The sequence below is a fragment of the Garra rufa genome, chromosome 2 (genome assembly GCF_049309525.1).
Source record: "Garra rufa chromosome 2, GarRuf1.0, whole genome shotgun sequence".
NCBI classification, from domain to species: Eukaryota; Metazoa; Chordata; class Actinopteri; order Cypriniformes; family Cyprinidae; genus Garra; species Garra rufa.
Window position 1 is genome coordinate 7,376,771 of NC_133362.1, and position 15,203 is coordinate 7,391,973.

Genomic DNA, 15,203 nt, shown 5'->3' on the forward strand with positions numbered 1-15,203 from the left:
CCTCCTTCTGAGATGACGCCCATGCAAACCGGCTTGTTGCAGTGTGCGGCGTATGGTCTGAGCACTGACAAGCTGACCTTCTACTTCTGCAACCTTTAATGCAATGCTGACAGCACTCATACGTCTGTGTTTTGAAGACAGGTTCTGCACCTGATGCACAGAACGAGTGCTCAACTTTGTTGATCGTCCCTTGCAAGGCCTGTTCCGAATGGAACCCATCTTGGTAAACCTCTGTATGACCCTGACCACTGTAGTGTAACTCGGTTTCAGGGTGTTACTGAACCTCTAATAGCCTTGGCCATCTTTGTGGAGAGCAACAATTCTAATTCTCAAATCCTCAGAGTTCTTTGCCATGAGATGCCATGTTGAACATCCAGTGGTCAGAATGAGAGAACTGTACTTAAAGCACTTCATTATAACTGCTCTAATACAAGATACACAACTTTGTATGGTCCTGGCAAGCAGACAAAAACATAAACATGATGATCACTTAGGGTGTACTAAGTTTTGTTGCCAGCTATTTTGACAATAATGGCTGTATGTTGAATTATTTTCAGAGGACAGTAAATCTATACTGCTATACAAGCTGCACATTGACCAAGTTTCATTTCTATAGTATTGTCCCATTAGAAGATATACTAAAATGGTTGAAAAAATTTGAGGGGTGTACTCACTTTTGTGAGATACTGTATATATTTTAACATAGTTTTAGTTCTAGTAAACAATGACTGTAATTTTAGTCATTTTTATAGTTTTATTTTTTTTATATATGTATTTTTTAATTTCTGTTTTAGTCCTTTTAAATATTTTTATTAATAGTTTTCATTTATTTATATTTCACTTTTAGTTTTAGTAATTTTTATTTGTTTTGGGGGTTTAGTATATATAGTTTTAGTATTTTTTTTATTGTTTTTTATATAAATTTAAACTTCAGTTTTAGTCATTTTAAATATTTTTTTTATAAAGCTTTAATTTATATTTCAATTTTAGTTTTAGTAATTTTTTTATTTTATCTTTTTTTGTTGTAGTTTTAGCTTAGTTTTATTCATTTTTATACTTTCAGTTGGTTGTCAAAGTTGCTAATTTTCCTGTACGTTTTTTTAATATTAGTTTTTCATCTAATATTTATATTTTAATTTGTTTCAGCTTCATGTCAGTTGCTGAAATGATTCATAATAGTTTTAGTTCTAGTTAACAATGACTGTACTGTGTCCAACAGTCCAACATTAGTTGTGAATGCCATATTATTTACTCTGCAATACTGTAGAAATTCAGTTTTCGAACTAAATCACAAAAGCCAGCGCTGTCATCTGTTATTGTTATGAAATGCATAGATTGTTGTTTGTCATCTAAGCAACTGTCCTTTATATGTCTTCAGGAAATGTAGGTGTGTGCTTGCATCATGTGGTTCCACTATGTCTTCCGCTGTCTTCTATATGTTCCACTATAGAAACATTCATAGATCTGTGTACTGATGAAAACAAGGTTTACTTCTAAAGAAATTAATTGTGAATGATATCACACGTGCCAAAAGTACTCTCAGATAAAAACAGTTCTTACTCACGAAGGCTGTTGTGTTGAGAGCACATGACCAGCTGTATATAACACGCTTTATCTTAATAACAACCCTAGTCACCTCACTTGGCTGATGAAGTTGTGCATCTGTTTGTTCATGTTAACTAATAGCAGTGCTATTTATATACTATTGCTGTAGTGTTAATGAATATTTTGATATTTTCAGTTTTCATTTTATGTGCTTTTATCTATTAAGCTTTAATTTGTGGTTTTATTTTTTTATTTTCCAGTTGTAGTTTTAGTTTCGTTTTATTCATTTTTGCACTTCTACTTAAATTTAATAATTTTAGTTGGTTGCCAAAGGTTGCTAATTTCCTGTACAGTTTTTTAATTTAAGTTTTTCATAATTTTTCCATTTGTAGTTTTAACTATTTTTTTATTCATTTTTGTACTTCAAGGATTTGAAAAAATTTAAAAAATAAATGATTTTTATTTTTATATAGCTTGAGTCATTTTTGTTTTTTACATTTTAACAAGGCTTTAATTTGTGTATTTTTTTTTCAATTGTAGTTTTAGCTTAGTTTTATTCATTTTTGCACTTCAACTTAAATTTAATCATTTTAGTTGGTTGCCAAAGGTTGCTAATTTTCCTGTACATTTTTTTAATTCAAGTTTTTCATCTAATTTTTATATTTTAATTTGTTTCAGCTTTATTTTCATTGCTGACTGTAATGTTAATGATTAATAATGACTGTAATGTTAATAATTTTTGTTTTATTTTTTAATATATATTTTAATTTCAGTTCCAGTCATTTTTTATAATTTTATAAAGCTTTTATTTATGTATATTTCACTTTTAGTTTTAGTAATTGTTATTTGTTTTTGGGATGTTAATATTTGTATATAGCTTTAGTCATTTTTATGTTTTTATATGTTTATAAAGCTTTCATTTGTGTTTTTAATTTTTATTTTTATTTCCCAGGTGTAGTTTTAGCTTAGTTTTATTAATTTTTGTCTTTCAAATTGAACTTATTAATTTCTGTTGGTTAGCAAGGGTGCTAATTTTTCTGTACATTTAATAATAGTTTTAGTTCTTGTTAACAATGACTGTGATTTTAGTAATTTTTATAGTTTTATTTTTTAATAAAGGTTTTAATTTCAGTTCCAGTCATTTTAAATATTTTTATAAAGCTTTCATTTATTTATATTTCAGTTTTAGTTATAGTCATTTAATTTGTTTCGGGATGTAAATATTTTTATGTAATGATGTAAATATTTAGCTTTATTCATTTTTGTACTTAAGTGATTTGAAAAAAAAAATTAAAAATTAAAATTGATTTTAATGTAGCTTAGTTTTATTCATTTGTGTCCTTCAAATTAAACTTATTATTTTCTGTTGGTTGCCAAGGTTGCAAATTTTTGTGTACATTTTTTAAATGTAAGTTTTTCATCTTATATTTATATTTTTATTTATTTCAGCTTTATTTCAATTGCTGAAAATGTATATAGCTTTAATTTACCCATTTTTATTTGTTTTTGTTTTTATGTATGTGTGTGTATATATATATAAAATAAATTTTGTATTGCATGTTTAGCTATTTTAGACATTTGTTATTTTTTAGACATTTTTTATTTCAGTTTCACTTTTACTTTTGGATATTTGTTTGCAGAATTAATAATAATAGGTGACAACTCTGCAACACTGACACTTTTACCTCAACATTGAGCTTAATAACAACACTATTGTCTTCTATAGAGCTCCTTATAGTCAGATTATTAATAATTTGATGACATTTGCACTATTAGTGAACTAAACTGAACTAAATAAAGACACAATTGTCTTTTTTATAGCTTCTTCATTTATATTTGTTTCATAATTGAAGAAATCAACATTAATTTTATTTTCTTGTTTATTACTGTGAATTAGCTATATAAATACATTTGACTCGACAAATACCGTATGTCTATAAATAGGGTGTTTACACAATAACATCAGTAGCCGAAAGTGCTTTTACATGTCTTTAGACTAGACTAGCACATAAAGCGTCTGTTTAATTTTAAGCTGCATGTACAAGAGAAGACAGTCAACTTTAGACGAGGCATGTTACAATAGGATTTCTGTGTGGGCTTCTCACCTTTAAAACCACACATGCGCGCACACACAATTGCTCCCATCTCGTCTGCTCTGTGGGGAAGCCACCTGCAGATGTTAGATGTAGAGATACAGTTTGTGGTAGTTCAAGAGTCACAGGTGTACAAAGCTCGACTTTAGTACGACAGAAAGACGCAAACACATACAGACGCAAGACCAGACGTCCACCACAGAGAGTCTTCCTCTGCACACACTAATGCATGCACTGTGGTTAGAAAAGTGGGTTACCTGGAAGGTTACTGGTGAAGTTCTCTTTGTGTCGACATCCAGGTGTGTTGTGGGGCGTCTGACCCTTTGCTGTGACCCCGATGTGCCTGTTTTGGTTTGTATGTGATTAAGTGACAGGTTTTTGAGTGTGAAGTGACATTTTGAATGAGTTTAATGAGACATTGAATGAGACATTTTGAATGAGCCCCATTTTAGACTCGGACTAAATTGGTTAAAGACTTGGACTCGACCCATTTGGACTCGGACTTGAGTCCGACTCGCCCCATTTTGGACTCAGACTCGATTGGTTAAAGACTCTGACTTGACTCGGACTCGACACAGACTCGATTGGTTAAAGACTTGGACTCGACCCATTTTGGACTCAGACTCGACTCGGACTCGATTGGTTAAAGACTCGGACTTGACTCTGACTCGACTCGGACTCGATTGGTTAAAGACTCGGACTCGACTCGGACTCGACTCGGACTCGATTGGTTAAAGACTCGGACTTGACTCAGACTCGACTCGGACTCGATTGGTTAAAGACTCGGACTTGACTCAGACTCGATTGGTTAAAGACTTGGACTCGACCCATTTTGGACTCAGACTCGACTCGGACTCGATTGGTTAAAGACTCGGACTTGACTCAGACTCGACTCGGACTCGATTGGTTAAAGACTCGGACTTGACTCAGACTCGACTCGGACTCGATTGGTTAAAGACTCGGACTTGACTCAGACTCGATTGGTTAAAGACTTGGACTCGACCCATTTTGGACTCAGACTCGACTCGGACTCGATTGGTTAAAGACTCGGACTTGACTCAGACTCGACTCGGACTCGATTGGTTAAAGACTCGGACTTGACTCAGACTCGACTCGGACTCGATTGGTTAAAGACTCGGACTTGACTCAGACTCGATTGGTTAAAGACTTGGACTCGACCCATTTTGGACTCAGACTCGACTCGGACTCGACTCGGACTCGATTGGTTAAAGACTCGGACTTGACTCTGACTCGACTCGGACTCGATTGGTTAAAGACTCGGACTTGACTCAGACTCGACTCGGACTCGATTGGTTAAAGACTCGGACTTGACTCTGACTCGACTCGGACTCGATTGGTTAAAGACTCGGACTTGACTCAGACTCGACTCGGACTCGATTGGTTAAAGACTCGGACTTGACTCGGACTCGATTGGTTAAAGACTTGGACTCGACCCATTTGGACTCGGACTTGAGTCCGACTCACCCCATTTTGGACTCGGAAGTAACCAGGTGTAAACAAAGTACCCCGTGGGTGAAAGCCAAATAAGTAAATGCTATTTTTATAGTAAAAAAATAAGTTTATTTTAAATTGTATTGGTGAAAAGTATTATCCATAATTTCCATAATCTATAAAACGTGAATGTTTTTCATTGATGCATTTAGCATGTGATGCTTCATATTTGTTTATTTTTGGGTTGTACATGGAAAAATACAGGTTTTGTTATATTGTTTTTTATAAATGGCTCTTTAAAAAAAAAATGCATTCACAAAAAAATAAAAAATGGCTCTTTGGTGAAAAAAGGTACCCGACCCCTGGTCTAAATGTTCATATTGTCTCTTATACAGTCGCAGACAGTTCGGTCCAAAGGACCAGGAAGAGGTGAAGATCATCGAGCACCAAACGCAGTACCTAAGATTGATGCCACACCTGGCTTCTTCCCTCGCGCTCACCTTCACCACAAGGTAAATCTACTTCCTGTCCTCAGCCACATCCTTTTGCATATGATCTTTTTATACATTGGTGGCCAAAATGTGAAAATGGTTTTAAGTCAGTTACTTCTATTGCAGTAGTGTGTCGGTAGGAAATATCAGTTTACATTTCCAAACATTCATTTTGCCATTAATTGTAATAATTCAGTTAGTCTGACAACAGCCAGTGCTCCACACAGAGATCTGATCTCATCATCATCCAGTCTGTCTGGAATGACATGAAGAAACAGAACAGAGACAGACTAAATCCAGAAGAACTGTGGCAATGTCTCCAAGATGCTTCAAGAAACCTACCTGCAAAACTATGGGCCTAGTGCAAAAGTAAGGTCGCAAAGGTCACACCAAATGTTGATATGATTTAGTAAGTAGAAGATAATTGATAAAGAAAATCTATTTTTGACAGTATCCTCAATTTACAGCATTTTTACACAAGTGCCTAAAACTTTTAACAGTACTGTAGCTTTGGGGGTAGGTTTCTTGAAGCATCTTGGAGATGTTGCCACAGTTCTACTGGATTTAGTCTGTCTCAGTTTGTTCTTTTTCTTCATGATATTCCAGACAGACTGGATGAAGATTGTGTAAAAATGCTGTAAAATGAGGATGCTGTCAAAAATAATGTCATTAATAGATTTTCTTTATTAAGGGAAGACACTGCAGGCAAAAAAGTTTGAGATTTTGGGCTTTTTGGTTTTTCATTAAGTGTTTTTTCAAACTAGTGGAAAGAAAACGAACAAAAACACTTAGTTTTACTTTTTTTATAGCACTTTATCTATTTGTGTCAATAGATTTCAATTACAATGCATATTTTTAAAGGCTGTTTTCTTAAAATGAGTTTTTTCTCCTACACTGAGCCATAAATCTCCACTTCAGTAACACTTACACACACCAAACTTTACATATTTATTCCTGTCTATATACAGAGGGGTTTGTACCTATATAATTTGCTTGATTTTATACCACATTTTATTCCCCCCAAAATGGTAAAAAATATAGTGTTTCCTGTCTGTTTCATTTTTTTTTAATTATGGTGTGACGAAATGAGACCCAAAATTCCCTATGTAAAAACTTTTGACTCTAATATGTCAAAAAAATAATTTTGAAACTGACTTCATCCAGTGTTTAGATTTTTGTACTAGAAATATATGCAAATTAGCACATATTTTATTAAATAAGCAGGCCAGCACGGGCTGCTCCTTCAAACCCTTGGTTATCCGATGTTCTCCGAGAGCATCGGTCCAAACTAGGGCAGCCGAGAGAAAATGGCACAAATCTCAGGATCCATCTGACCTGAGTATGTATCGGTCTCTGCTCTCATCCTTCTCTTCCCAAGTACATACTGCCAAATCTTCATACTTCCACAACAAGATCAACAATGCTCCGGATGCACGCAACCTTTTCAAAACTTTTAATTCACTGCTTTGCCCCCTCCACCACCTCCCACCACTTCTATAACAGCTGATGATTTCGCCACATTCTTCACAGACAAAACTACATCTATCAGTAATAAGTTCTCAGCTCCACACTTACAGGAACTACAGTTGACCACACTAACGGCTGGAACTCACCTCTTCTCCTTCTGTCCTTACTCTGAGGCAGAAGTAGCCAAACTTCTCTTCTCCAGCCATCCGACGACATGTCTTTTAGATCCTATCCCCTCACACCTTCTCCAAGAAATCTCTCCCACAATCCTACCGGCGCTCACACAGATCATCAACACATCTCTTCTCACAGGCACTTTCCCCACTACGTTTAAGCAGGCCCGGGTTACCCCACTGCTAAAAAAACCCTACACTGAACACTTCACTCATCGACAACTACAGACCTGTCTCTCTCCTTCCATTCATAGCAAAGACACTGGAAAGAGCTGTTTTCAACCGGCTATCTTTATTTCTCTCACAGAACAATCTATTGGATGCTAACCAGTCAGGGTTCAGGAGTGGCCATTCAACTGAGACTGTTCTACTGTCTGTCACTGAAGTCTTGCGGACTGCTAAAGCTGATTCCAAATCATCAGTACTCATTTTGCTGGATCTATCTGCAGCTTTTGACACGGTGAATCACCAGATCCTCCTGTCCACCCTCTCAACACCCTCTCTGGTAGGTCTTTCAGAGTGGCCTGGGGAGGGGAGGTATCCAAAACTCATCAACTGGTCACTGGGGTTCCTCAAGGATCAGTTCTTGGACCCCTCCTCTTCTCCATATACACTACATCTCTGGGCCCCATCATACAGGCACATGGCTTCTCCAACCATTGCTATGCTGATGACACACAGCTCTATCTTTCATTCAAACCAGATGATACATCAGTAGCTGCATGGATCTCAGGCTGCCTGGCGGATATCTCTGCATGGATGAAGGAACACCATCTACAGCTCAATCTAGCAAAGACTGAACTCCTCATCTTTCCTGCCACTCCATCTTTACAACATGACTTCTCCATCCAGTTAGGTTCATCAACAATTACCCCATCGACTTCAGACAGAAATCTGTGTGTAATCTTTGACAACCAATTGACCTTTAAAGACCACATAGCTAAGACTGCTAGATCTTGCAGGTTTGCATTGCACAACATCAGAAAGATCAGGTCCTTCCTAACAGAGCATGCTGCGCAACTCCTCATCCAGGCCTTGGTCATTTCCAGGCTGGACTACTGCAATGCTCTTTTAGCCGGTCTTTTAGCATGTACAATTAGGCCTCTACAAATGATTCAGAATGCAGCAGCACGACTGGTCTTCAATGAGCCCAAAAAGGCCCATGTCACACTTCTCTTCATATCTCTGCACTGGCTACCAGTTACAGCACGCATCAAATTCAAGGCACTGATGCTGGCATATAGGACAGCCACCGGCTCATCACCTGCCTACCTCCATTCACTACTACGAATCTACACTCCCTCCAGAAGTCTGAGATCCTCTAGTGGAAGACGCCTCATTGTACCACCACAGAGAGGTATAAAACACTTTCCAGAACATTCTCGTTCAACTTTCCTGCCTGGTGGAATGATCTTCCCACCCCTATCTGGAATTCAGTCTCCTTAACAGCTTTCAAGCGACTGCTGAAAACCCATCTTTTTCGACACTATGTGACTCTATAGAAAAAAAAAAAAAAAAAAAAATCTCCTCTCTTTCTTGATCTTCCCCTTCTAGCCTGCACTCCTCTAACAACGCCTGATATATGGTATTTTTGAGCACTTCCTATGTTGATCTGCCTCCTTAGGATGAATCACTTGTTGTATTCACAATTGTTAGTCGCTTTGGATAAAAGCGTCTGCTAAATGAATAAATGTAATGTAATGTAAATGTAACATTTTAGAAAACTTGTAATACAAAAAATGTTTGCAATTATCAATGTAATCAATCAACTGGGTAAGTAAAGTGATAACTATTAGTTATTTTTTTTTACCCTATTCACCTGCCGTGTCTCACCTTAATTAACTTCTATCAACTAAATTAAATCAACATTTGATGTGACCATCCTTTGCGTTAAAGCAGCTTTTGCCCTAGGTGCACTTGCCCATAGTTTTTCAGGTAGCTTTGCAGGTAGGTCTCTTGAAGCATCTTAGAGACATTGTCCCAGTTCTTCTGGGTTTAGTCTGTCTCAGTTTGTTCTGTTTCATGTTGTCAGACTCCTTGTGCAAATAAAAATCTCACAGGATTATTACAATTAATGGCAAAATGAATGTTTGGAAATGTAAACTGATATTTCCTACTGACCCTCTACAGCAAAAGATAGAAATAACTGCCTTAAAACCATTTTTAGCTGGTGAAAATACTAGTGTTCTACTCATTTGAGATTTTGGGCTATTTGGGTTGACTAATGGGAAGAAAACATCCAAAATACACTTTTAAGTGTTTATTTTATTGCACTTCATCTATTTGCGTCTGTAGATTTGAATAATATTCAATTATATAGGGTTTTTTCTCCACTTTAGCAGCACTTACATACATTAAAATATACAGGTGCATCTCAACAAATTAGAATGTTGTGGAAAAGTTCATTTATTTCAGTAATTCAACTCAAATTGTGAAACTTGTGTACTAAATAAATTCAATGCACACAGACTGAAGTAGTTTAAGTCTTTGGTTCTTTTATTTGTGATGATTTGGCTCACATTTAACAAAAAAAACCACCAATTCACTATCTCAACAAATTAGAATACATCATAATACCAATGAAAAAAACAATTTTAATGAATTGTTGGCCTTCTGGAAAGTATGTTAATTTACTGTATATGTACTCAATACATGGTAGGGGCTCCTTTTGCTTTAATTACTGCCTCAATTCAGCGTGGCATGGAGGTGATCAGTCTGTGGCACTGCTGAGGTGCTATGGAAGCCCAGGTTTCTTTGACAGTTGGCTTCAGCTCATCTGCATTTTTTGGTCTCATGTTTCTCATTTTCCTCTTGACAATACCCCATAGATTCTCTATGGGGTTCAGATCTGGTGAGCTTGTTGGCCAGTCAAGCACACCAACAACATGGTCATTTAACTTTTGGTGGTTTTGGCAGTGTGGGCAGGTGCCAAAACCCACAATGCCCACAATGAAATCAGCATCTTTAAAAAGCTGGTCAGCAGAAGGAAGCAAGAAGTGCTCTAAAATTTCTTGGTAAACGGGTGCAGTGACTTTGGTTTTGAAAAAACACAGTGGACCAACACCAGCAAATGACATTGCACTGTCGAAACTTAACACTGGACTTCAAGCAACTTGGGCTATGAGCTTCTCAACCCTTCCTCCAGAGTCTAAGACCTTGGTTTCCAAATGAAATACAAAACTTGTTCTCATTTGAAAAGAGGACTTTGGACCACTGGACAACAGTCCATTTCTTCTTCTCCTTAGCCCAGGTAAGACGCCTCTGATGTTGTCTGTGGTTCAGGAGTGGCTTAACAAGAAGAATACGACAACTGTAGCCAAATTCCTTGACCTGTCTGTGTGTGGTGGCTCTTGATGCCTTGACCCCAGCCTCAGTCCATTCCTTGTGAAGTTCACCCAAATTCTTTAACCAATTTTGCTTGACAAGCCTCTCAAGGCTGCGGTTCTCTTGGTTTGTTGTGCATATTTTTCCTTCCATTCTACTTTCTGTTAACATGCTTGGATACAGCACTCTGTGAACAGCCAGCTTCTTTGGCAATGAATGTTTGTGGCTTACCCTCCTTGTGAAGGGTAACTGTCAGATCAGCAGTCTTCCCTATGATTGTGTAGCCCAGTGAACCAAACTGAGAGACCATTTTGAAGGCTCAGGAAAACTTTGCGGGTGTTTTAAGTTGATTAGCTGATTGGCAGGTCACCATATTCTAATTTGTTGAGAAAGTGAATTGGTGGGGATTTGTTAAATGTATGCCAAATCATCACAATTAAAAAAACAAAGACTTAAACTACTTCAGTCTGTGTGCATTGAATTTATTTAACACACAAGTTTCACAATTAACTTTTCCACAACATTCTAATTTATTGAGATGCATCTGTACATACGTCTATATTCTGAAGGTTTTTTAAAGAGGGATTTGTTCATAAATTAGACATTTTACTCCTACAATCATGATGAAAATGTGACTGTTGACAGTATTTTCTAATACATGGATTGTAAAACCTCAACAGAATGAAACGACCTTTTTAAATCTGGTTTTATCCAGTATTCATATTTCTGTTCTGGAATTTTATGCATAATTAATTTGATTATGCCTAATTTGCATATTTGCAATTCTTAATGTAATCAATTAACTGGGGAAGTATGGTGATGTTTATTAGTTATTAGTTAGATATTAGAAGTAGGGTGAGAACTATTAGCAACTATTAGTATTCCTGGGGCGCCTTGCCTTAATTTAGCAGATGATTTGAAAGCAAATTGCATATGAGAAAAGAGACAAGGTATTTAATTTAAAAAGCCAAAAATGTCAGTAATTAAGTTCCATAAAAATTGTTTACTGCTGTGAAAAGAATTAACAGCTCCACTTTAGCACAATCAAATATACTGAAGTATATGTATTTTTAGACTTCTGCTCTACTTCTGTACAGTTAAAGTGCATTAAGTACAAAATTAGTTGTTCCAGCTTTCAGCTTTTGCTGGTGAATAACAAAACAAAAAATAAAGTTTACATTCATGCATTTTTCAGATGCTTTTATTTAAAGTGACTTACATTGTATTCAGTCCATGCATTTCTTGGAAATCGAACCCATGACCTTGATGTTGCTTGCATCGTGCTATCGTCTTTGAGCTACAGGGTTGCTGCAAAATAAAAATAAAATATAAAATGAATAGATACTTTTGTTTGAACTGAAAGTTATACAATACATTGTTCTGTTATTTTCTGTAAACTTTTTGTTGCCTCAATGCATTTAAATTTACACTTTACAGAAGCAATTCCAGTTATCAGCAGTAAAAAAAAAGTTTTCATATTTTCATTTTTTTTTAAATGTATTTACAATATACTTTGCGTTATATTACCCTAGCAATAAATTACAAAAACAAACATATTTCTAACATATTTACTGACATATTGTTAGAGACATACTGATATAAAAATTGTAATCAAACTTTAATTGGAGTATTACTTGTGCAAAAGTTTCTTAATATTAAGCCTAAAATACTACTAAAAGTATGCCTAAAGTACTACTTGTGCAAAAGTTTCTTAATATTAAGCCTAAAATACTACTAAAATTGTCTAAATTACTACTTGTGCACAAGTTTCTAAATTTTAAGCCTAAAATACTACTAAAATTATGCCTAAAGTACTACTTGTGCACAAGTTTCTTAATAATAAGCCTAAAGTATATTTTAATGTCACTATTGTATGATCTTTAAATATTATGCATTTAAGGAACGATATTATTTAAAGTGTACCTAAAGTGTACTTGCAATAGTTTTAGCACAATCAAACATACTTAAGTATGTTTCTTTAGACTTCTGCACTACTTCCGCACAATTAAAGTGCATTAAGTACAAAATTAGTTGTTCAAATTTAGCAGACTATAAATATACCAGTTTAGTACCCTAAAAGTACAAATGCAGGGTATTTTTTAATAAGTGCATAATTTGTAAATGTATTTGTAGCATACTTGGCATGAAATAAATGTATTTCAAATATATTTTAGTGGTTTTTTTTTGTTTTGTTTTTTAACTAGGGGAGTTACAGCAAATTTATCATCTTTATCTTTTCTGATTTCTAAAATAAATTTTTCTAGATTTTTCCCTAGTCTTGGAAATGCTATTGTGGATTTTTTCCTTTTGCTTTTGTAGCAAATGGGAATACAAAAATGATATCTGCTGTCATCTCCAGTTCACTACTATAGAAGATTACCAACTACGACAACTTCCTCTTCTAAAAACCCTTAGAAATGTGAAAAGGGTCAATTGTGTTTTTATTATATGTCAAATAAATCTTTTAAAGCCACAACAGCTTTGGGTGATAAACCATTTTTATAAATGGTCTGGGTGAACTCGGTCAGAGTTTGTTTGCGCAGAACATCAAACTATATTAGAAAGTAGCAAGAAATTCCTATTTTTTGTCATATTTAAAGACGGTGTCAGCACAAAAAGCAGTTTTACTGGCCTCCACTGGAGGTCTCTGTGTTTGTGTAATTCAGGTCAGTGGCACATTCTCAGAAATACCACAGGAGGAGAATCAAAGGAAAAGAGGAGCTCAGATGCCTCCTTCTGAGAAACCACTGCAGATTTCATCATTATTTATCTGACACATCTGCGCTTTATTGGAAAATAAAAGAGAACGAAAGTTTGAAAGTCTGAGAGAGATATTTTTAATTACTGTGTACTTAAAACAACATAACTTATTAATCATATGTATTTTATTTATTAAATTAAATATATATGATGCTAGCAACACCAAAGTCATATATATTTTTATAATGTAATAACAATATAAAGTATTGTATGTGCATTGTTCGTATGTCCTTGTGTTTGCTCTCAGATACGCTGCAGGTTTGATGGACGATGCTTTGTGTCAGGGTCAAGACCTTCAAAGCAATCGCGCTCTGCAAGCTCTCGTCGCAGGACTCAAAGCCTACAGCACGTGGGAGAATGTCGCGTGTCTGCAAGACTGCCGTGAATGTACTGGTGGTATGGTGAGTATGTGCGTGTCTTTGCACCTAAACAAACACATATAGACGGATACTAAAGCTGTAACAGTGTCAAATGCAAACATCCTGAACTGTCAAAAAACAACTTGCATTGAAGTTTTGTGGACAGCGTTGGCGTATGCAAGTAGTAATTAGACTAAAAGACTTGTTTTGCATAGTATAGAATGTTTTGCATAGTATACTCTAATGCAGTTTTAAATTGGATTTTTCTTATTACATTTTTATTATTATTATTATTATTATACATGCATTTTTCATATTAATGTAGAGTATAATCAGTGGTGTAATCTTATTAATAGCCTGTGCTTTTTATTGGCCCACAGTGCTTGTGGTTTGAACAGCATGTATATGTTTAAAATGCGTGAAACCACAGGCCTGGTGGATAATTTATAGTGCACATTTTTGTTTTCACACTTCTGAAATATTTTTGATCTCACGCAAGGAGTGGTTCACTTCGAGAACAAACATTTACAAATGATCTACTCACTTCTTCAAAATTTACGTTTCTTGAAACAAAACATTTCAGGATTGCTCTCCATGTAGTGGACTTCTATGGTGCCCCGAGTTTGAACTTACAAAATGCAGCTTAAATGCAGCTTCGAAGGGCTCTAAATGATCCCAGCCGAGGAAGAAGGGTCTTATCTAGCAGAACGATGGGTTATTTTTGAAACAAATTGACAATTTCTATACTTTTTAACCTCATCTTGTCTAGGTCTGCTGAACTCGAAAAACTCCCATCTCATTTTCTCCTCTAACTTTAAAATCGTCCTACATCGCTGCAGATCCGGTGTTTACAAAGTGAACATGCAAAGAAGATCAAATGCCCTTTACATAAAAAAGGTAAAACAGTGATTTAGGACGATTTAAGAGTTGGAGGAGAAAATCAGATGGGAGTTTTTCGACATACTCTTAACTGTCTTGAACCAGAATACACAGAGTTCACACAGAGCTAGACAAGATGAACGTTTCAGGTTAAAAAGTATATAAATTGTAATTTTTTTAGTATTTAACCAATCGTTTTGCTAGATAAGACCCTTCTTCCTCGGCTGGGATCGTTTAGAGTCCTTTGAAGCTGCATTTAAACTGCATTTAGGAAGAACATTCCTGAAGAAAGAAATAAATGACTAAAGAAAGAAAGACATGAACATCCTGGATGACAAGGGGGTGACAAGTAAATGGCAAGTAAATTACCCGTAAATTTTTGTTCTGGAAGTGAACTTCTCCTTTTATTAGCAAGGGTTTATACCACCAAAATGAATAAAAATATAATATATATGATTGAAAGAAGGCCTCTGCGTGAGTACTTGTTTAATGTATTATATATCACAAATATTATCTTGACTGCAGATGTGATATCGAGTTTACAGTTACACTCAAAACTATTCAACCCCCCAGAGACTGCAGTACTTAAACACAAGTTTTTCTGAAGATCCATGATTTCATAAAAAAATTGCATCTGCAACAGTTCACTGGCATATTAAA

General features: G+C 35.5%; 1 protein-coding gene across 1 annotated transcript in view; it reads left to right on the top strand.

Moving 5' to 3' along the window:
* The window catches only part of acoxl (acyl-CoA oxidase-like), an 80,990-nt gene that overhangs the window by 9,560 nt on the left and 56,227 nt on the right, over positions 1 to 15,203 (top strand). The window contains exons 11-12 of the mRNA XM_073834823.1: positions 5,486 to 5,602; positions 13,553 to 13,706. Coding sequence (XP_073690924.1) covers positions 5,486 to 5,602; positions 13,553 to 13,706 — 271 coding nt within the window. The remainder of the gene's footprint in view (positions 1 to 5,485; positions 5,603 to 13,552; positions 13,707 to 15,203) is intronic.